At 32.2% G+C, this 25,247-nt stretch overlaps 1 protein-coding gene across 2 annotated transcripts in view; it reads right to left on the bottom strand.

The window, feature by feature from the left end:
- Bmp2k (BMP2 inducible kinase) overlaps positions 1–25,247 on the bottom strand; it is a 130,953-nt gene that overhangs the window by 32,274 nt on the left and 73,432 nt on the right. For both annotated transcript variants that reach the window (XM_046459248.2, XM_046459241.2), the window contains exons 10-14: positions 22,235–22,395; positions 10,150–10,343; positions 9,019–9,117; positions 8,186–8,367; positions 4,398–4,555 (exon numbers count right to left, since the gene is read on the bottom strand). In XM_046459248.2, the coding sequence (XP_046315204.1) occupies positions 4,398–4,555; positions 8,186–8,367; positions 9,019–9,117; positions 10,150–10,343; positions 22,235–22,395 (794 nt within the window). The remainder of the gene's footprint in view (positions 1–4,397; positions 4,556–8,185; positions 8,368–9,018; positions 9,118–10,149; positions 10,344–22,234; positions 22,396–25,247) is intronic.

Genomic DNA, 25,247 nt, shown 5'->3' with positions numbered 1-25,247 from the left:
ATATACAAATAGTATCATGCAGTTAAGACAAGAGTACAAACATTATCACATAGGGATAAACTAATTTTTATATAGAAGTCACCACAAATAAAAAATATGGAAGACATGGTTCTATGAAAAGTTCATTTATCCAGTTATTTTAAAACCGAAATCAAAATAAATTTATAATAAAATAAATCATGTTCTTAGTGTTCCACAAAACAGAATCACTTTTAATGGAATTTTTTTAATCATTTAAGGTTTCTAAAATTTACATGACAATCTGAGACCCAGAACAAAAAAATACAAATATACATATTAATTTTTAACAATCAATTATCTATAAATAAAAAATAAAATGGTTATATAAAGCTACTTTTCAAATACAGTCACCCCTAAAATGTATTTAACTATCATTTTAAAATGATTAGTTTTCTTTAACATAGATCAAAGCTTGAGTTCAATTTGGCCAATATAAGAAACTTACCTCCTTCTGCCTTCCAAAAAAAAATAAACTGTATTCACCAAAACAATTTAAGAATTTTAATTGATACAGATGGAAAAAATATAGGACTTAAAACTCCTAAAAGCAAAGTATATTCTACAATATCACCATAAAATTAAAATAATCTAAAAAATGAATTGTGCTGCTTATATGGATAATGTCCTACAGGACCCAAACGTCAATGAATAAGATTTTTTAAAAGAGCAGTCTCAATGTAATACTAATATTCTAATATACCTGAAAAGTTGTGTGAGAGTTAATGTTTTACAAGAAACTAATTATAGACTCACAAATTTTATTCTGTGGCTTCAGAGATAAAACATATTCAGAAGTACTGAAAAGCAATCACAGTATTTAGCATCTTCTATTCTTCCTTTCAGTTATTTTTATGAACTTTCAAATAAAAACAAATAAATCAACCAAAAAATGTTTCATTAAGTATTATCCTTAACATTTACACCTACACAACTATGTGAACAAGTGCAAGTCGAAATTTCCCCAAACACCTGTATTTTGTTTAATTACTGCTTAATATGTTAAATACTATGACAATTAGGTTTTTGAAGTTTGCATACCAAATCCAGACATTTTGGTACAAAAAACAGATAGAAGCTTAAATTTTTTTTAAATTATTTATTTGTTTATTTACTTCACGCTAAAGATTGAACCCAGGGGCACTTAATCACTGAGCCACATCCCCAGCCCTTTTTTGTATATATTTTATTTGGAGAAAGGGTGTCATTAAGTTGCTTAGGGCCTCACTAAATTGCTGAGGATGGCTTTGAACTTGTGATCCTCCTACCTCAGCCTCTCAAGCCACAGGGATTACAGGCATGTGCCACAGCACCCGGCTTAAATTTTTAATAAATATTGAGACAAGCTTTATTACTAAAGCTTAATCTTGATTTAATGTATTGCTCTTAAGAACCAGTAAAGCTTCTGAACCATAAATAACATTCATTTACACTGAAAGTAAAAGACTAGTTTCTTTCATGTTAAATCCCTTTGCCTCCTATACAGAATCAATTGTTTTTCTGAAAATCACTAAAAAGAATTGTTACCAATTGCTAATATTTTAGAATTTTCAAAATATTAATATGGTCTTAAAATTACCTTCTTGATAATACCTCAAAAAAATACTTCCTAGACAGCATATCCTTTGTCTTTCATTAAGGAAATAACCCCAAATGTGAAAGTATTATTCTGACTGATTGCAACCATTACATCATTACATGGGCAATGCCTGTACTTTAAGGACCATGTAAAGATTTCCAGCCTCTCAATTCAAAGCATTTCATAAACAAAAAATAAACTAATTTAGAATAATATTGGAAAATTATTAACAAATTAACAAATTAATATTTATACCAAGGAAAAAAGGTACAAACATCCTATTTGGCATTTCAAATACATCAATATTGTATTTATTCATTTTTGAAAAGGTTGTTAGGGACAGAAGAAACCAACCAATAATGACAAACATCAAGTTTCACTGCAGTTACCCTTGCAGTGAAATTCTTAAGGTTCTAGAAGAGGCCATTTGCCTATCAGTATAATTTAAGCCCTATCAAAAAGATGAAATATTAGACACATGACAGCTTCTATTTAAAGAGACACTTAAAATGACTATGACTGAATATTAAAATCATAAGCAGAAATGTTTCAATACTATATTCTATACATTACTGATTTCTTAATAAATTTTATAAAAGATGTTTCTCCTTCTTTGGACCCCCAAAGAGAAAAGTAGATTTTTTTCTATCTGTTTCCTTGCTGTCACTGTCCCTTTTGTTGTTGACATGTCTGTCCACAAATCCCTTTTCTACTTTGATTTTTAAGTGACCAACTAAGAAACTTAATAATTTAGATATAATTTTTAAATGCCAGTTGAAAGTCAAAAAACCTGTAAGTCAGAGCCTAAAGAAACATACAGAAGGCAAGGAAAGGGAAAGTGGCATTTATCAACTGGGTGCCCAGACTCTTTTTAAGACATTATTTCATTTAATTCTTCTGACAACCCTGAGTGAAGTACCATTAAGTGAAACTGATACCTGGCTATGTGATTTTACTGAGTTTCCTACTAGTAAATACATTGTCAGGTATTAGAATTTGTATTTTCTGGTATAAATGTGCTGAATTAAATAAATACAAAGGCCTGTAGCAATGATTTCTGTAGATGAGGTACCATTGAGATATTTTTTCAAATGACAGAGGTTATTCCAAGTCTGACCTGCAAAAAAAGTTCCTCCTGAACTTTCAATTGGAACTTAATATCTTTCTACAGTTAATACTGCAATAAAATTTGAACTGTCTTTGGTATACATATGTGCACAAGCACACACACATATTACCTGATCTTCAAATTTAAAAATAAATAACTAGTTCAAAAATTTAAAGTTAAACCCAATTCTTTATGAAAGAACACATATAGGTATATTCATATACCATTCCTGCCTATGCCAAACAAAAGTTAGGTGTCATTACAAATTCTCAGGAGCATAGAACAGCATACTCTGTAAGGTAAAAAATGAGAATTTTTTCCTATTCTGTTATTTTAAAAGGGGGTTTATTCACCCAAGGAGTAGCAAATACTGATTTAGCAAAACCTTATTAGAACACATCAAAATTAAAACCTTTTGCTTTTAAAAAATCCTATACATTATAATAATTGGGCTACTCTCTATCATCTCTCCAAAAGAGATACTTTATTTCCTTTTTTAAAACCTTGTTTGGGGGGTCACTCAACACAAATTCTAGGAAAAATACCAAACAAAAAGTTGTGGTTTAAAAAGATTTTTTTTTTAATGACGTAAGATTGGTTTTACCCAAGTTAACAAACCTTTGATAAGGCCTCAGAACTCATTTATATATCTACATTTAATCATCAATTAAATTTCCATTATATATTACCAATATGTAAAATACAAATTTAAATCCTAAACAACTATTATTACATGAATGCAAGGCATTTATAAAGTGTACATAAAATATATACTAATTTGGAACAAAGCATTTCAATCTATTAAATTTATTCATAACACCGGTTACCTAAATAATATAGAAACTAGGAACTGGGAACAATTTCAACCTTTTCACATACAAAAAGGAAAACACACTTGTGTGTGTGCAGTGCACACACATAACGCACAAGCCTCAGAAATCTGAAAATTATCTACATCCTCCAGAAGTGAGTTTTTTGTTCCTGTTTTGCAAACCTGAAAACATCCTACAACTTTCTTCCCCGCCAAAAAAAATGTATGTGTGTGTGTGTGTGTGTGTGTGTGTATGGTGAAGCTTCACATATATATTAGGTAGTTTAAGAAAAGGCAATGATTTCAAGTAAAAACATTGAGATATCTGATTTACAGTGAAAAAAAATTTATTTAACTTTTGCCATATCAGGACAACAAAGCAGCCCTTTTATGTCACCACTCATTAAAAGGGCATTACAAAACATTAACATAATGTAGTAACTAGCCCATGTTTTCTTTCAGGCATTTTCAAAGGGCATCTCAGACCCACAATATTTTCTATTAAGTGTGCGAAAAAACAGAGCTCCAAAATGATTAGTAAGGCAAGATACTAATGTCTCCCTTTTTATTTCAACATTAAATTTCCATCTTTTGGAGTTGTTCTGAATTTAACATTCACAGTTATGCAGTTTTTTAAAGTGTTAATATCAGCATACTTTCAGCAATCTTGGGTTTTGAATAGCTACTATAAAGCAATAAATCCCTAATGTGCATAATATAGTTTGATAGTGTATATGAAAGAAGATGGCCTGAATTTTGCCCTCAAATGCACAAAAAGAATTTAATGTACACCACACCTCAAAACAGTCTTTGGCCTTGCTGAAAAATTATGGAGCTGTTATTTTACTGTGAAGCAAAATAAGCCTTCAAGTGTCCCTTACTTGATCTTAGAAGGTCAAATTCTCTGTCCAACAGTTCCTCTTCTGTTAACTTGGAGAAATTATCCTCTCCAAAAGGATTCCACCCTGACATATCAGGTGGGTTACTGATGTTCTTCTGATTTGTAAAATTTGCAACTGCCTCTTTCTCAGCAACTGGCCTATTATAATAATTGAGAGAGGAAAAGAAAGAAAATGAGAATTTAAAAAATTTCACATTGCCCCAGTTTGTATTTTATAAATGCTTAAAAAACCATACAATTTTATTGCAGTTGAGATGGCAGGTTAAGGGTATGGGATCTGAAACACCTCTATAAGGCAGACTAGTTCCATAATCCATAAGGCACACTAGCTCTATAATCACCTACAAAAGGTACATAACGTATTCCTTAACCCCTCTATGCTTCAGCTTTCTCATCTATTGGAAAGGAGTGACAGTATCTACTTCAAAGCATTTCTGAAGAAATTAAATGATTTAATACACATATAAAGAGAACAGGTCTGGTAAAGAAAACCAAGCAGTCAATAAATGAGTTATTATTCTTACAGTGAACAAGTTGGAAAGTGACAATCTGTTACCATACCAAGCAGTATCACTCCAAAATTACTTCAGAATAACTGTATAGTGATCATGTCCTGGTTATGTGGAAACACCACAATAATTTCACTACAAACAAAAGATGAATTTTAGGATTGCCTTACTAATAAATTAGCTAAAGTTGAAAGAAAGTTATTCTGTAAATATGTAATTATTCATGGTGTTTAAAGTACCTAAAGTCTGGGGCTGGGGAGATGGCTTTTTGGTAGCTTGCTTAGCATATACAAGGCCCTGAGTTCAATACTTAGATTGCAAATATCAGTCAAACAATCATTAAATACAAAACTATCGAGTCAGGAGCCTAAGACCACTGATTCTATGCAATTTGCCAGATAGGCCTCTTGGTTTTTAAGGGAAAATGTAAGTCTAAAGACTTCTTAAGAATCCCTGGGTACCTCTCCCTCAACCAGCCTGGAAATACAGCACAGGAATGAGGCAATTTAACAAATCTATCAAATTCCTTACATAATTCAGATCTAAACCCTTTAATATTGACAATGGAGAGAAAGTCTCTATGTTTAAACAAGTATCTCCATTTTGCAAGCCTTGACTCATCCCTTTGAATTTACTTTCCCTTTGGCAGCTCAATGTCCTTGCCACCACATAGGTCCTAGAAGGTAAAAGTCAGCAAAAGACATCCATTTAATCCCTTAGTCCAAGCCCCCTCAGAATATCTGTGCCAAGAATAGAATATTTAAACAATTATTGAAGGCTAGAGGATAAGAAAAGAAAATAAACTATAAGTACACTTGCTTAGTAAACAGAACCTAGATATTGCCAAGGCCTAAAAATCTGCCTCCATGTGACAAAATTCCATCTTTATTCCAAAACTGTTTTCAAGGACTTTCAGAGTCCTTAACACAGATCAGAGAAAGGGAAATTCAAAGAACAACATTTTCCCTCCTATAAATTTCTTTCAGAGCCTTTTGACTTCCTATTTGAATCACTCCTCCAATTCCTATGATGAATCCTGGCAGACTGTACTCAATAGGGTATGTTACCTTAACCTACAGCTTACCTACAGTTCAAAGACACATTAAACTATGTCTACCAGCACTGGGAATATAGATTATTGGTAGAGTCTAGCATGCCCAAGGTCCTGGGTTCAGTCCCCAAGAAAAAATTAAAATAAACACAAACACACAAACACACACATGTTCTCTGATATTCCTCCCTACAAGAATAAAATCTAATTCTGCTCTTTGTTTTCTTCCTAGTCTAATTACAATTTTTACTTTTCCAAATAGCACTTTTCTTTATTAATATTTTAAATAATAAAATCATGTAACACTAAGTAGAAGTACTAAAATGTAAATTATGAAATGCAAGTAATAATTTAATAAATTTCCAAAAATGACATACCTGGAAATAAGTCCCCAGTAATAAGAATGGAATAATTTTTCTTATTAAAAATAGGATAGGGATTAATGGGCTATAGTATGTCTGAGGCCCTTGGTTCAATCTCCAGTACCAATAAATAAATAAATGGATATTGTGCTCTATATTCCTTAAGATATTGATGAAAGCAATGTGTCAATTACATGACTGCTTTTTTTTAACTTTTGGTGTTAACTAGCATCAAAATATTAATTAATCTAGTGAAATTAGTTGGAAAGTACAAAAGATATTAAGCTGAATTACTACAGTATTCCCTACTTTAATCTTATCTTTTAGTAATACTGCTCATGGAATCATAGTTATAATACGTATTTTTCCCTAATTTTTGTTTAATTACTAAAATTTTTAAAACTTGGTTTATCACCAAAATCATCTTGCATACCCAAGGTTGGGAAACATTGGATTCAGTATCTTCAAATGCATATAGGGCTTATTTTATTCCCTCTCCAATGGAGCTGTGTACTACTGGATGGGAACATGGAGCAGGAAAGGGCTGATTATTTAATAGGTAGAAACAATTATATACTATAGCCACTAGAGCTTAGGAATACAGAACTTCCTATAGGAAGCTACATTTGTTTGGTGCCTCAATGTTCCTTCATCGATATTATTATACTACTTGATATCAGGTTAATTTTGAGTATAACATCTTCTCTAGCAATTTTAAAAGAGCTCTGTAAGCAGATGTTCCTGCTTATCAGTGGAAGGTGACAACTGTTTGTCTCTAAATATTATCTTAGAATGATTTTCCCCTTCTCCCCAAATCTAAAATTCCTCCTCTTCTACTGTGTTAACTTATCTTTGGTATGAATATCAAATAATATTTCAATAAGTTAAAATAAACATCCTCTACATATACATTATCTTATATATTATATTAACTATCATATTAACTAATATAATTGCCCTAGTATATTAGTTATCTGTCTCTACATGGTAAATTACACAAAACTTAATAGTTTAAAACAACAACAAACATTTATTATCTTATACCCTTTCTCCAGTGAAAAATATAGGAGTGATTTAGCTGAAAGGCTGTTATGACTGAGTCTGCATTGGCTGGTGCTGAATGATCTGTTTACAGGATGGCTCACTAACCTGACTTTGTACAGGAGGCCTCAGTCCCCTGCCACAAAGATTCTAATTAATACAATAGCTTCATCAGTATCTTAAACTATACAATATCAAGCAGAATATCCTATTTTTAATATGGAAAAGTATTCCATTCTTATCATCACTATGGGGGGACTAATTATGCAAATTTATTAGATTACTACTTGTATTTCATAGTTTATATTTTATTGATTCTAATTAGTTTAGAATATCATAGCATATGCTTTAATTTTACTATTTACAATCCAATTAATTTATTCAAGAAAAAATGCTTTGTGAGAAAGAAAAACCTATAACTAGAGTAAGCTAAGGACAAATAATGATTTGTACATTTAAGTTCTGCTCTCGACTTAAGACAAATCTGTCCTATTTCATATACTCCAGTTTTGTTTTAGGAAAGCACTTCATTAAATTCATTTTTCCCCTCTCCTTCCCTATTTCCCCCTAATCAATAATTTATCACTATTGCTTTTTTCTTTCTCTCTCTCTCTTATCTCATACACACACAGAAGTTGGGAATTGTTCTATAGTAAACTGTGTACTTTCACACTCTTTTGAGATACACACAGTACAATTATGCTACCAATGTTACTGCTTCTCATGCCCAATTCCCAGTTGATGCTTGTGGAGACCTTTTCCCAGCCAATGTTTTAAATCCTGCATTCACTAGAAAAATACTTGCCTAGCACTATAAGAGGAGTCCATTATGGTTCCAACCTGAGCTGGAAGTGACGAAGTGTAGGAAACTAAGGCTGGTGAAAACTCTTGAGGGGAGGTAAGATATTCAGGTGATGCCTGCTGTTGGGATTGCTGATGTTGAGCTAGCATCTGCTGCTGCAAGAAAGTCTGCTGATACTGCTGCATCTGAAACAAGAATGATATTACATAAATCAATGCTCAAGTCAATAAAGTACTATCAGCATTGTTTTTGTTTACTATCCTTCTTTCTTTTTACTTTGGTGACAAAACCAGAAACCTAGAAAATAATGAATTTTATTTGAAGGAACAGCTCTCTTACTAGAAAACTACAGCAGGAGGAATTTTACCTATTTAAGAATTTGTGAATCTAAGCTCACTTGGCCAGATTCAAAAATTCTCCCTTAAATATTTTAAGAAAAAGACAAGAGAGTGTCTTAGTCAGTAGAATGCTGGTGCTGTAAAAAGTCAAACTATTCTCTGAATCAAATGTTCTTTCCCTTTGAATTTCATTTTTATTCAACTGACACGGAATGAAAGAGACACGTGGCAAAGATCATGTAAAAGATCATTTCCCTTAAACTATAAGAGAAGTATGTTGTCTGTCAATTACAATGTGCCATACACTTGGGAGCCACAGTTCAAAATAGTTTATGACTACTTGAGAACATACACCTGTCTTCAATAAAATACATGTCAATTAAATAATTTGAACTGGTTCTGGATTATTAAATTCTGAGTAACCCCATTCACACTGTGAATTACAACATTATAATGCATATCCAGAAAGAAATCTCTAGAAATTATGTAACATTTTACCATTGTAGGATACTGTGATGAAGGAGGTTGCGGTTGATACACTGAATGCATTAAAAATTGTTGCTGGAGTAAATGTTGTTGATGCATTGCATGCTGATACTATAAGATAAAAATAAATAAATAATCAATATTATCCATGCATTTTTTATGCCAGAGTCCTTTACTTAAATATTCATTTTACCATATCAGTAGTCTAAACTCCAGTACAAAATAGCTGTAGAGTGACTATAATTTACATATGCTTATTAGAATTGGTTTTAAAATTGTCAACAAAATACAACAGAGATTCAACTAAAACCATATGCAGTATAATTTAAGAATGCCTGCAAGAATGCCAATGCTAAACATTTTTATCATCTTTTCCCAGTTGACAAATTCCCCTGAAGTGACTTGTGACCAGGAACCATTACACAAAATCCCCACTCTTCTCCACCTCCTCTTCAGTAGTGTCTTCGGCCATCCCATAACACCATTTACTTATTACCCTCCACTCTGGCTATATCAATCATAATTAGAGAAAAGTGACACCCATGAAAAATGTCATGAATGTAATTGGATCAAAAAATAGTTTAGGAAATCAAAGTGATGATGGTAATAGTAGTTCAATTTAAAAGTTTAATGAAACTAGAAATCTATTGGTTCTGATGAGATGAAGGACATTTTTTTCCTTACGTCCTTTCAATTCTAAATGCTTCCTCTTACCCCTATACCAACCTCGTCAAAAAAAAAAAAAAAAAGGAAGAAAGAAAAGAAAAGAAAAAAAAAAGAATTTAAAAATTTAATACAATGGTACTTTTGGAAAGAACAATAACACATTGTCTACAATAGTCTGTGAACTCAAAACAAGACCTCAGATAATATTCATTACCAATCACAATGCTTATTCCTGAACACTAACTGAACATTCTCTGCTTCATTAGGCCATGATGCAACCTGTTTTAATAAGGTATCCTTAAGTAGCTCATCAAATGCAAATTAACTACATATTCTTTAATAATCAGGAAATTAAAGAACATGTTTACTTGAATCTAGTTCAAGATGCCCATAATACAAAAAAGCAATTCAATGATTTTTCAACTGCTACATGATTTCACAATTCTACTTCCAGATCTAAACTAGTAAAAGAACTACCTGCTGCATATAAGCATCCTGAAGTAGCTGATGTTGCTGTTGCTGCTGGTGAGGGTGATGATGCTGTAAATGAAATTGCTGTAATCTCCAATCTCCCTGTTGTAGTTGTTGAAGTACTCTATGCTGCTGTGGAGGATGCTGTGGGGGCCCCTGACCCAATAAGATTTCAGGGTCATTTCCAGGTCTCAGTGATCCTATGATAGATTTCCAAAACTTACATTTACAAACTAATAATTTTCAATAAATGGCTATATTTCAATAATTATTTAACTAAGGCAGTTATATTCTTATTTAAGAGAAACTTCCATATGCACTTTGTCTGACGGAATTATTTCCTGGAACTTTAAGAGCCCAAAGTCATCAACTACAACCCAAATGATTTAGAATGTTAGAAACATTTTGTGTTTTAAGTTTCATCTCTCCATGAACACACCAAGAAAAAGTTTATTCTACATATCTCAAAATATCATGTACTATTATGACTATGTTCCCTTGCCAATAGAATTCTATCAGTTCAGAATGTCATTTTACACCAATTGAAATTCATTTCCTTCAAACTTGAAGTCAAACATTGAATGTAAATGGCTTAAACTCATCAATCAAAAGAAACAGACTGGCCTACTGTATAAAAGAACAAGATCCAACAATACGCTGTCTCCAAGAGACTCACCTCATAAGCAAAGATATCCATAGATTGAAGATAAAAGGATAGGAAAAAAATATATCATTTACATGGATCTCATTAACAAGCAGAGGTTTCTATCCTCATATCAGATACAGTGAACTTCAAACCAAAGTTAATCCAAAGGAACAAATAAGGGCATTTCATATGTGTAAGGGAATTACACATCAACAAGATATAACAATCGTAAATATTTATGCCCCAAACCAAAGAGCATCTATCTACATACATTAAACAAACCCTGCTCAATTTCGGAATCAAATAGACCACAACACAGTAACACTGAGTGACTTTAACACAACTCTCTCACCACTGGATAGATCCACCAAACAAAAACAAATTTAAAAAGCTATAGAACTAAAAAATACAATCAATAATTTAGACTTATCAGATACATATAGAATATTTCATCTATCAATGACTGAATACACTTTCTTCTCAGCAGCACATGGATCCTTCTCTAAAATAAACCATATCTTGGGCCACAAAGCAATTTTCAGCAAATACTGGAGAGAGAGGGGAGGGGAGGAGGGAGGGAGGGGAGGAGGGAGGGAGGGAGGGAGAAACCTTGCATTCTATCAGACCATAATGGAACGAAATTAGAAATCAATGATAAAATAAAAAAATAAAAGCTACTCTAATACCTGGAGACTAAATAATATGCTATTAAGTGACCAATAGATAGCTGAAGAAATCAGGGCTGATATAAAAAAATACTTAGAGATACATGAGAAAAGCAACACAACATTTCAAAATCTTTGGGACATTATGAAGGTGGTTTTAAGAGGAAAGTTTACATTGCACTCATTCGTTAAAAGAATAGAAAGTCACCAAATAAATAACATCTCTAGAAAGGGAATAAATCAACACCAAAAGCAGTAGAAGGGAGGAAATAATTAAATCAGAGCCAAAATCAATGAAACTGAAACAAAAAAAAAAAAATCAAAAAAAGTTGGTTCTTTGAAAAAAATAAATAAAATTCATAAACCTTTAGCCAAGCTAACAAAGAGAAAAAGAATAAAACTCAAATTAATATATTTTTAAAAAGTGATAAAAAGGAAACATTACCGCAGACACTACTGAAATACAGACAATAAATCAGAACTATTTTGAAAATTTATACTCCATTCAAATAGAAAATCTTGAAGACATCAATAAGTTTCCACAAAAATATGACCCACCCAAATTCAATTAGGAGAGCATACAAAATTTAAATAGATAAATTTCAAGCAGTGAAACTGAAAATACCATCAAAAGCTTACCAATAAGAGAAGCCCAGGACTAGACCTTCCAAGAAAAACTAACACCAATCCTCCTCCAATTATTTCATAAAATAGAAAAGGAGGGAACCCTTCCAAAGCATCATCCTGATACCAAAACCAGACAAAATACATCAAGGATAGAAAACTTCAGAACAATATCCCTGATGAATACAGATGCAAAAATTCTTAATAAAATGCTGGCAAATCACATACAAAACATTAAAAAAGACAGTGCACCATGATGAAGTGAGGTTCATCCCAGGGATGCAAGGTTGGTTCAATATATGGAAATCAATAAACATAATTCATCACATCAATACACTTAAAGACAAGAATCACATGATTTTTCAATATATGCAGAAAAGGCACTTCACAAAATACAGAATCCATTTATGTTCAAAACAGTAAAAAAACTAGTGAGTAATATGAAGGTACATCAACATTCTAAAAACTATATATATTAAACCCAAGGCCAACATCATTCGAAATGGAGAAAAATTTAAAGCATCTGCTCAACACAGTCCTTGAAACCCTAGCCAGAGCAAGCAGACAAAAGAAAGAAATTAAAGGGGTACAAATAGGAAAAGAAGAGTTCAAACTACCCCTATTTGCCAATGACATGATTCTATATTTAGCAGACCAAAAAATTCCACCAGAAAACTTTCAGAACTCATAAATGAATTCAGCTAAGTAGTAGGATATAAAATTAATACCTATAAGTCAATTGTGTTCCTAAATGCATCAGCAATGAATCAGCTGAAAGAGAAATTAGAAAAACTATTCCATTCACATTAGCCTCAAAAAAAAAAAAAAATCATAAAATTCTTGGGAATATATCCAACAAAAGAGGTAAAATACCTCTACAATGAAAACTACAGAACATTAAAGAAAGAAATTGAAAAAGACCTTAGAAGATAAAGAGATCTCCCACATTCATGGATAGGTACAATTCATATTGTCAAATGGCCCTACTACCAAAAGCACTATGCTGATTTAATGCAATTCCTATTAAAATTCCAATGATGTTCTTCATAGAAATAGAAAATACAGTCGTAAAATTCATTTGGAAAAACAAGAGGCCCAGAATAGCCAAAGCAATCCTTAGCAAGAAAAGTAAAGCAGGAAGCATCACAATACCACATCTTCAATTATACTATGGATCCAAAGTAAGAAAAACAGCATAGTATTGGCACCAAAACAGACATGAAAGAATAGAAAACACAAAGACAAACCCACATTGAAATATGATCCTATACTAGACAAAGGTGCCATAAACATACATTGGAGGAAAGATAGCCTCTTCAACACATAGTGCTGGGAAAACTAGAAATCCATATGTAGCACAAAACTCAACTCAATGTGGATCAAGAACGTAGATGTTAGACCAGAGATCTGAACCCACTAGAAGAAAAAGTAGGCCCAACTCTCCATCATACCAGTTTGGGAACCAAATTCCTCAATAAGACTCCTAAAGCACAAGAAGTGAAAGTGAGAATCAATAAATGGAATGGTATCAAACTAAAAACCTTCTTCATTGCAAAGGAAACAATCAAGAATATGAAGGGAGACCCTACAGAATGGGAGAAAAATCTTTGCCACCTGCACTTCAGATAGAGCATTAATCTCTTGGATATATAATGAACTCAAAAACATTGAAAAAAATAAAATAAAATAACCCAACCAATAAATGGGCAAAGGAACTGAACAGGCACTTCCCAGAAAAAGAAATATGAATGTTCAACAATATGAAAAAATGTTCAACATCTCTAGCAATTAGAGAAATGCATATTAGAAGTATGCTGTGATTCTATATCATTCCAGTCAGAATGGCAATTATCAAAAACACAAGTAACAATAAATGTTGGCAAGGATGTTGGGAAAAAGGTTCACTCATGCATTGGTGGTGAGACTGAGAATTGGTGCAACTACTCTGGAAAGCAGTAATGGGAATTCCTCAGAAAACTTGGACTGGAACCACCATTTGACCCAGTTACCCCACTCTTTGGCATATACACAAAAGACTTAAAACCAGCATACTACAGTGATGCAGCCAAATCAATGTTTATAGCAGCTAAATTCACAATAGCTAAGCTATGGAACCAACCTGGGTGCCCTTCAACAGAAGAATGGATAAAGAAAATGTGGTATACACAATGGAATATTACTCAACAATAAAGAAGAATGGAATTATGATATTTGCAAGTGAATGGATGGAACTGGGCACTATCGTGCTAAATAAAATAAGCCAATCCCAAAAAACCAAAGGCCAAATGTTTTCTATGACATGTAGATGCTAACTCATAGTAAGTCAGGTAAGGGACCAACAGAAGTTCACTGAATTAGACAAAGGAAAATTCATTGCCATGGGCACCCTCACCAAAGGCTTAAAAAGCAATGGGTCCATTCAAACATGATCCAGAACCTCTAAAACTACAAGTCATAACAAACCCTTTCTCTTATTTAGTTAGTTATCTCAGGTATTTTGTTATGGTGAGGGAAGCCTGACTAAAATAACTGTTCAATTCCAAGGCAGAAAAGGGTAGAATACGAAGAGAGAAGGATTCTTTTTCATCAGTTAATATATTCAAACTTCCTCAGGCCTAAGTTCAGAACTTCCATGAAAAGAGCTTTCTATTTCTAATTCTTCTAATTTTAAGAAAAATTCAGGTTTATGTTTTTCTTGAAAATATTTATAAAAATTTAAGGAAGAAAATGAAGCTGACAATTACACACCATCCAGACCAAATTACCGTTGATCTTTTAAACGTTATTTCTTTCCAATGGAAAGAGAATTAAAAGTTACACTCCTAAACTATACATTCATTTTTCAAAGCTGTGAAGTCCAGCTGGAGAAGGCTCATATGGGAGTCCAATCATAAACCAAGGATCTTCATGTAAGGACTGTGAGATCACTTCTCACCTCACAAACTGACTTTTCTTTAGTATCATCAGGCAGCAGAAAGCCCTTGATCCTCCATCCAAAGTCATAGAGCACCAGAGAATCCACAAACAACATTACAATTTTACATGAAAACAACGGTTTCTTCAAGTACATCATAATCATTCACACTATAATTCCCCATTTTGCAAATGATGAAACAAAGACTCAGATAAGTTAAGTGAATCTGCTAACAAATCAAATAAAAATAAAGACAGAGAAACTCTGAATATACAATTAAAATTGATCTAATATATAATTTGTATATCAAGACACAGATCACACATTCTCTATTTTATACATAAACTGAAGCAGGTATATGGTCACCAAACTCAAAAGTGGTAGTTAATTCATTTTCAAAGGCAAAATTCATTCTTCTCTCCAACTCTATTCCTATCTCCCACAAAACACAGGCTACATAACAGTTGTCAAGGTCTTATTTTGACCACTGATTCAGCCTAGTACCTAAGACATAGTAGGTCTTCATTATATATCTCTTGATTTAATCATTAAACACAGGCCAAGATCTTGGCTACAAAGCAATAAACCCAAGATAAAATAAACACAGTCTTGCCTACAAAGCAATAAACTTTAACCACAAATATTATTCCTACTGAAAATTTAACAACTGCCCCTGGAATAACTTAAAGATCAAGAGAAATTCGTATCTGAATTTTTTTTAATTTTTAAAGAGATGACAATACAACATAGCAAAATCTATAAAACAAAACACTGGCAGTACTCAAGAAAAAAAAAATTAGCCTTAAATGTATACACGAAAACAAGAAAACTGAAAAATAAAATAACCAAATGAAAATAAGTCCAAGAATGTAGAAGGATTGAATTAATGACAAGGTATAAAATAATTAAAAAAAAAAAGAAACCACAACATGAAATTAATAAATAAAACCAAAACCTAGTCATTGGCTCTTTGAAAAGACCAACAGGGCTAGGGACGTAGATAAGTGTTAGAGCACTTACCTAGCCTGTGCAAAGCCCGTGCATCCCCAGTACCAAAAAGAAAAGAAAGAAAAGGTAAGAAAGGAAGAAAAGAAATGATTAATAAAAAGAGGTAAAGCTCTAGGCAACTCTCACCAAATAAATATTAGAAGTGAGGGATCAACATACTACAGACTTAAAGTAATTAAAAGACATTAAAAAATTGCTATCTATAATTTTATCTAAATTTGAAAATCTAAATAAATTGGACAATTTAAATATATATGTAAATTATAGCAAATGGTGAAAAATTATAGTAAATCAATGAAAATTAAAGGAACTGAAAATGTGATCAAAATTTTACCTCTAGGTACAGAGAATGTAGCTCAATGGTATAGCACTTGCAAGGCATGTGCAAGGCCCAGAGTTCAATCGCCAGCACCACAAAAATAATTTAAAAGTAAAATAAATTCTAGCTTTTTAAACAGTAACAATTCATTTAAATTCACTCAGTTCTAACACATTTTGAAGAAACAATACCTCTTTTTCAGAAAATCATTTAAAAACATAAAGGAAAGGATCCAACACAAGGCCAACAGTTTACCCAAAGAATAAAAGTATGGTTTATCCCATTTAGGCAAAAAGGCTTTACAATCCAAAAATGTAATAACATAATAAATAACACATCAAAGGAGAAAATAATACCATTTATCAACAGATATTGGAGGGGAGAAAAGCAATTCATTCCTAACTCTAAAAAAAAAAAAAATTATAAGCTAGGAATAAAGAAAAACTTCATCTACCAGACTTTGAAAATAAATAAATAACAGAAACACAGGGAAGACATAAAACCTGGAGCATTCTTATTAAAAGAGAATGACAAGAATGTAAACTATCAACATTGCTATTTAATATTAAGGGAATTTAATTTATCTAGTGCTATAAAAGAAAACAATAAATGTATAAATAATCATAAGAAAAAGGCAAATCATTATCAAAAAGGGATTCTCCCTCTCAAAAAAATTCAAGATCAGCAACTAAAATCTATTAGAATTAATAAAAGAATTAGTAACATGGATGAGTATAATGATGAAAAATTAAAACGTGAATTTCCTCCAAATTCAGTATGTCATTAGATTTAAATAATATTTAAAAATTATATTTTGTAATTTGAGAGGCTTTCTTTAAAATTCATACAGAAGAAAATTTTAGAGAAGGATGTTAGTCTACTTGTCTGATTAGATTTATCAAAACTAGAAAGTTGTGGAAGAGGCATTAAAAAAACAATTCAATGATACAGTGTTGAGAGCCCTGTATGAACTATGGATATTATTTGAGCCATTAAGGCAGCGAAGCTGTTTTTCTAGGAACTCCTGGATGAAATTTCCCAGATCACACTGGTGCCCTGCTTTAGCTTAGAGCACTACTACCAATGGGCGTAGTCTACCAAGCACCAAACAACCTGTTGACTGCAAGATCCCTGCCACATTGAAACCTTATCCCTGCCTTGATGTACTTCCCCCCTTAAATAAAGAATTGGGGCCTTTTTCAGTTGTTCAGTTCCAGTTCCTATCAGGGCTGGAAGACTCATCAGGTGCCTCCGTTTTAAATCTAACTTCTGGTTTTGTCTTCATTTCTTGCTGATTATTTCAGACTTTTTATTTTCCCAGATGGCTTGTACCTCCAAGCAGGATTCTACTCTACCGGGGTACTGGTTACACTGATAGTACAGTATAGAGGGAAAGGAAACAATATGGAAAGTTAGATTATGATGAATGTGGCATTTCAAATCAGGAGAGAAAGAATAGAAAGGATATAGAATACTGTACTAATTAATAAATGGCACTACAGAAAACTGAAAAAAAAAAAAACCTCAACGTAGTCCTTTCTCCATGCTATACCCTAAAATAAATTCCAGTAAGACTGAAAAGCTAACTGCAGAAAACAAACACCACTATTAACAACAACAACAAAAAAGTATCAGCACTTAAAAAAAATGGAAAAAATTTCTTTGAAATACATTACAAAATGCAGAAAAATGAAAAGTGTAAAACTGACCTTGTAAAATTTTGTTTTTCCTATGTCTCAATGTATATTCACAAATCTAAAGATGAATGGCAAAAATGGAAGAAAAGATTTATAATGTATTTGGCAAAAAGTCAAAGACTTAATGTTCAAAATAAAAATAAATATTCAGAGCAATAAAAAGAAAACAATCTCATGGAAAATTGGAACAGTTAACTCATAGAAGAAAAACATGAACAGATGAAAGTGTACTATCAATCAGGAATATTAAAATACAATAAAAATGTTTTACCTACCAATAAGACAACATTTTTAAAAACTTCTATCATTAAGCACTGGCAAGAATAGGAATGAGACTGACACTGTTGATATCAGTGTAAATTTCTGGAGTTTTTTGGATGGCAATTTAGAAGTATATAAACAAAATTGAAAAAAAAAAAAAAAACTTCCTAACACCTTCCTTAGAGAAATGTCCTAATGTCATTAAAGAATGGGATGTAAGGATATTCACTGCAACACTATTAGTAACAGAAAGTATAGGAAATAACGTAAATGGTTATACAAGCCATCGTATATTCATGGTATAAAATATCACATACCTATTAAGAATTACTTGGTAATTCTTTATGCAATGATGAGCTAACAAGCTTTCCAAAATATATTAAGAAGAAAAAATCAACTTGCCAGAGAAATGTATATGGTATGAATTCACTGAAGTCAATGACAACATAAATTACTTGTATCAATATATATCACATAAGAATATAAGAGAATGCACACTGAACTACTTCTGGTTAGCTCTGGGAAGAAAAAAAGGAGACTTACATAATATAATGGCAATTATCAAGAAAACAGGCAAGGATGTGAGAGAAAACACTGATACATTGTTGGTAGTACTGCAAATTAATGTAAACACTCTGGAAAGTGGTATGGAGATTCCTCAAAATTAGTAGGAAAAGAATTACCATAAGACCCAGCTATCCCACTCCTTGGCATTTACTCAAAAGAACTAAAGTCAACATACTAACTATAGTGATACAGCCACATCGATGTTTATAGCAGCCAAATTAAGGAATCAGTCCAGATTCACAAGAGCCAAATTAAGGAATCAATCCAGATTCCCTTGAATAAATGAATATTGATCAAGAGAATGTGGTATAGTATCCACAATGGAGTTTTCCTCAGCCATAAAGAATGAATTAATTGCATTTGCTGATAAACAGATGGAAATGGGGGACATCATGCTAAGTGAAATAAATTACATTTCAGAAAATCACAAGCCAATCGTTTCCTCTAATAAGTGGAAACCAGAGCTAAAGAAGGTGAGGGGGGAAGAAATAATATCATAGATACATAGGGAAGATCAGTGGGGTAGAAGGGAGGACAAGAGGGAAGGAGGAAGGATGGGAAAGCAAAGTAAATATGCAATGAATTTGATAAAATCATGTTATATGAATACACAAATGTACCAAAGGGAATTTCCCCTTTGTATATGTATATATATATATATACACACACACACACACCCCCACACACACACATATAAAATAAACTAAATAAATAAAGGAACAAAGGAAGATCAGTAGAGTAGAAAAAAATAGAAGAAGGATGGGAGGAAAAGTGGGGGGAATGGAGACTGAAATCAAATTCCTTGCATTTATGTTTTTGTCAAAATGAACCCAACTATTATGTACAAATATATGCTCTAAGTTTAAAAAAGGAGAATTATATTTTCCTCTGAATATTTCTGTATTATTTGCATATTTTAAGAGAAAACATACTTTTTTACTTTCTTTTCTTATATGTGTTTCTTTCTATATGATTTCCAGAGGAGAAGGAAATGTTAAAAAGGAGCATGAGTTTAACATGAGTTTTGGAGGGGACATTAAAACTATAGCATATACCATGATTTTTATGTTTGAGGGACCCATTTCTACTTTCTCAGTTTTCATCTTGAGCTTCTCATTCCTTGTGCTCATACTAAAACTCTACTGAGCCATTTTCTCTTGTCCTATCTCAAATGATTGTGCCTGCCATTAAAAATGCAATAAAAGAGAATAAAATCATGGCATTTGCAGGTAAATGGATGGAGTTAGAGAAGATAATGCTAAGTGAAGTTAGCCAATCCCCAAAAACCAAATGCCAAATTTTGTTTTGTTTTGTTTTGTTTTTTATATAAGGAGGCTGATTCATAGTGGGATAAGTAGAGGGAGCATGGGAGGAATAGACGAGCTCTAGATAGGACAGAGAGGTTGGAGGGGAAGAGGGGAAGCATGGGGTTATAAATGATGGTGGAATGTAATGATCATTATTATCCTAAGTACATTTATAAAGACACGAATTGGTGTGGATATACTATTATACAACCAGAGATATGAAAAATTGTGCTCTATATATGTAATAAGAATTGTAATACATTCTGTTATATATAAATAAAAAAGCACAAAATAAACAAGTTTAATGATGAAAAAATGTATATTATAAATATAAAAAAAGGAGCATATATGGGAGGGGAAAAAGTATAATTTTTCCAACTTAAGCTGGAAGCAAATATAAGAGAAATGTAGCTCCTTATATCAGGAACAGGCCTGGCCCTCACAGCTGGGTCTTAGTGCTTACATGTTGGTTTATTTCATAAAACACTTAACATCAGATAAGGTTACTACTCTGTGTCTAGGAAAGATCAAGACACAAAACCACTCTATATTCATATCTGAACACAAACAGAATCATGAACTTTGTCCAAACCACAAAAATAACCCAAGGTCCCTCTATCTTGCCTCATTTGACTGCTACTCTGTAACCAATTGAGGCTTTAGCTTCTCTCCTTCAGGATAAGATTTGATACCTAAACCATATCATGCCCAGGCTTCTGGATAGAATCCAAAGATGTCCCACTTCCTTAACTCCTCCCCAAAATTATCCAAAACAAGTCCAAATTCTGAAAATGTTTTTTCAAATACTACCTCACAGTTCCCCGTAATTTGTAAGAAAGAAATCTGACTTGTTCAAGCACAAATGTGTTTCTAGTTGGCCTTTTGCCAGGGAACTCTGATATGTGATAAATAAAACTAATAAGGTCTCCAAACCAAAACAGTAGGGAAAAGATCAATAATGCTTATTGAGATAGAATTTTTCTACATAACATACACCTTCTATTTACTCCTCAGAATAGGAACAATAGTTGCTGTCCTCATTTTACACAAGAGAACCACAGTGAGGCTAAGAAATGGTGAAATGTGAATGAACATTTCTTCCCTTTCCCATTACCTTCCCTTTCCCATAGAACACCACTCTAATTGGTGTACCTGATTACCACATAGATATGTAGCAATATGCCAGGTAATATAAAAATAAACATTATTTTCCCTCACCATATATTTGACTTAATAGTAATAAGAGTGTCTAATGATTAATATTTCTTAAGGGCATATTCTATACCAGGCATTACATTAACCAAGTCATTTAAGCCTTCTAATAATCCTAGAAATACTAGTATTTTTATAAGATATATTACTAAAGAAAATGAGAGAAATAAGACTCAACATAGATTCATTCAAAATTCAGGCTCTGAACCATTGAGAGTATTCTAAATGAAAACATTTAACATTTAAAAACAAAACACAAGCTTGTTATAAAATGGAAGTGTAAACTGGAGTTATCTTTGAGATAAGTCTTCTTTATATCCCCAGACCCTTGAGAGATTAAGATTAAATGTACTTCATCAGTCAGGAATATTTCCTTAGTGAGAAAAACTGTTTTAAGTACCACACTACCAAAATACTTAGGAGATATTTTAGATTAGAAAAACAATTCTGAAAATCAAACTAAAATACCAGTTCTTATGTTGCAATGTGCACATGGTTCCTTCACCAAGGCTCTAAATTCAAAGCAAAGAAAGATACATAGCTTTCAAAGACCAGAGATTCAACCACCTCCTTTCCAATACAACACAGAACTCTCTATACTCTTGAACTTTATTATCAATGCCAAACCTATCTCTAGGGATAAGAGTTTGTATTAGAATCAAGGAAAATTTTGAGCTTTTCAGATTATACTTTTACATTGTCAGTAACTTTTCTTTGCCTTCAGAAAACCTTAAGAAAAATAATTGAGTCTATTAGATATCAGCACAAAGTTTTTTGAAGTATCATTATCTACTTTTTTACTGGTAATTTATGCCTCTTGAAAATCAAACCATCTAAGGTTTATTTCCATTGACTATGAAAGCTGCATTACCTTTTGGTCTGTGGTTACCAAATTCACCAGGAGCAGGGACTTTAACAGGGGTTGCTGAACTTTGAATGGTCAGTACACTGGGAGTGGCAGTAGTAGAGTTGGCCTTTGGTCTTTGTCTTGGTGCAATTGAGGTTTCTGTTGGTCCAATGATATCTGTTATTCTAAAATAGAAGAACACATTTTATTACAAATATTGGGCTTATTTCTTACTATTTTTTTCTGTAAAGTATCTACTTCAGCAGATGCATTTAATTATTACAGATGATCATGTCAGTCCTCTTGGCTTCTTCCTAAATCTAACTCCCAAAGACTACGTTTTTAGTGAAGACAGGAAAGTAAATAAAGAAAATAGTACACTACCATCAAGGTCTGCAGTTGAAACTGGCAGAAGGAGTATACTCCCAAAGATTACTATTAAGGAGATGAAATGAGATTGAAAGGAAAACAAAACAGAAACCTTCTTATAATGTTTTTGACAAAATCACGAGCCAACTCTTTGAAGAGAAACAAGAAATAATCTTCCCTAGCCTGGACTCAAGGGTAAGAAAGAAAAGACTACACCCTAGAGCATATAAAACAAAAGAAGCCAACACTTCCAACAAGTGGAGACCCTGCTCACATTCAACTTCTTTAATCTTCAAGTTTGCTTTACTTATAACTCTAAATGGAAACTATATAAAACTTTTGCTTCTAGGAGTTAGTTCAGGTCTTCAGATGTGGGTGGACAAGAGGTAAGCACAATTTTGAAAACAAGAGACAACAGATATGAGAAGACAGACATTTACTTTTTTTCCTTGAAAAAGTCAAGTAAAATCTTTATTTATATGATTATCAACTTTGTTTTCTAAAAATTCAGTATAAAAACTCAAAAACATTTTAAAATAAGGCCAGATATTCTCTTTCCAACAGGATTTTCCATAAAATATCTGTACTAAATTCTTTAACACGTTTTAAGTAATTTAATACTTAAAAATTCTAACTACACATGAAAGCACAGAGTTACTGCAGTTGAAGAAACCCAATCTACAACTGCACAAGTTACAGCTATTTCCTAATATCTCTACATACCACAAGAGGGAGCCCTGTTAACAGCTATCTTTCCAAGAGCAAAGAAAATAAAATTGAATCAAAAATTTGGAAAACTATAGAAATGTATTATATTTGTGCTATCTTCTAAAAATAACACTTAGTTTAATTAGAAGGAATGGGTATGATACGTGTCATATGAAAACTGAACCAAGGTAATAAAAGATCATTTTTACATATAATCAATTATATGTCATTTTTATAATGAAATACTTATGAGTTCAAATTATGGGATTTAACACTAAAATCAATCTTACACTCCCTAATCTCAAGAAATTTGGGAAAAATACATAATCTTTCTGTCTAACTCTCCATTTATTTCTTAAGTGAGTAATGTAGACCAAACTTGAGTTTGCCATATTCCTGATCTAAACCACTCTTTAGAGAGGCGTAACACAAATAAAGCATGGTAGAACCTCTGAAAAGCTTATTAATAGTCTGAATTATTTCTACAATCTAATGTCTCACAATTTATTTTATCAATATACTATTGTACTTGACCAATATTCAGCAAAACACTTAGAAAGGTATGTTATATGTTGGTGAAAACACAACAAAATATAAGACAGTGAAAGTGATCAATGCGAAAATAGTACTGCCAAGAGTTGCATAAAGGATAATTCCACCTTTAATTTGACTAAAAATGACTTCAAGTAGGAATTAGAGATTAAATTTTTAAAATAAATTTTATCTTATCAAACTCTGAAAAAGACATAGCATTCTGTGTGAATAGGAAGAAAATGCCAAAGCAAATTAGTCAAAATGAAGACACACAAAAAAAAGAAAGTAATTACTGCACTGCCCCTGCTACACTGACTCACTTGTACTATTACAACAGTCACAGTGCTGTTTCCTCTGCTTCCCTTCTTTTCTTTCTTCCTCACTATCACCTGAACAATCTTCCAAAAGCAGACTCTCTTTCCTGCTTCAATGTTTCCATCTGCCGAGAGAGGAAGCATTTCCATCTTTGAGGTATACATGTCATATGACTTTTATATGTTTAGCAGTCCCAAGAGCACATGCCAAGTTTGGGGAGGCAGAAGGGAGCTTCTGAGAAGTAAAGCAAAGAGGGTCACAGACTAAAGACAGGGCAGATGGCTACTAACACCTATAAAAGCTTATTTAAAGATTCTTTTCCCTGGGCTGGGAATGTAGTTCATTGTTAAAGCACTTGCCTAGCATTTAAAACCTCAGCAAAAATAAAATTAAGATTCTTCTCCCCAAAATATGACGTTTACGTGAAAAAAATCTAAATTTTAATATTAAGCTTTGTATACTTTAGATTTTAAGTTTTTCATTAAGAGTAAATTTATCTTAATGACCAATAAGCACCAATGAACCTTATATTTTGATATGTATAATGAACAGATTCACCATACTATAAAAAACATAGCAATTTTTAAATGATATATAGACATAAAAATATATTTTAATGGATTACCAAGTTACATTTCAATATGTGTATACATTGCATAATGTTTAAAACAGGTTAAATACTACACATTTTAATGGCATTATTTCATTTGCTTGTAATATAGCTATAACTTTTATGTCATAACGAAAAGATATTCAAATCATCACTCTTCATTTGACTCGTTTCTTTAAAAATTTGTACCTACCTTCCTAAGGATTTAATTATTGATATTTTCTTAATTATTAATAAATTTTTAAAGTGACAATAAAATCCAACTGACCAGTCTTAATTCATAATTACCACTCAACTATAACAACAGCTGCTCATTAAAGCTACATTATAGATAAGACAGACTGGTGGTCATACTGGATTTCTATGAATTAGCTATATTCATTCCTTCATCTCCCTCCAGAGAATATTTTGAAATTCAAGTGAGTGAATATATTTTTAGGGTGCCATTTTTTTAAAAAAAAAAAAAAAAAAGCCATTCATGAATGATACTTTGACATTTCT

This window comes from Marmota monax, unplaced genomic scaffold (genome assembly GCF_021218885.2).
Source record: "Marmota monax isolate L192 unplaced genomic scaffold, Marmota_monax_Labrador192_F-V1.1 WCK01_AAM20220418_F8-fsc00112, whole genome shotgun sequence".
Classification (NCBI taxonomy): Eukaryota; Metazoa; Chordata; class Mammalia; order Rodentia; family Sciuridae; genus Marmota; species Marmota monax.
This window is presented reverse-complemented; position numbering and strand designations above follow the sequence as displayed.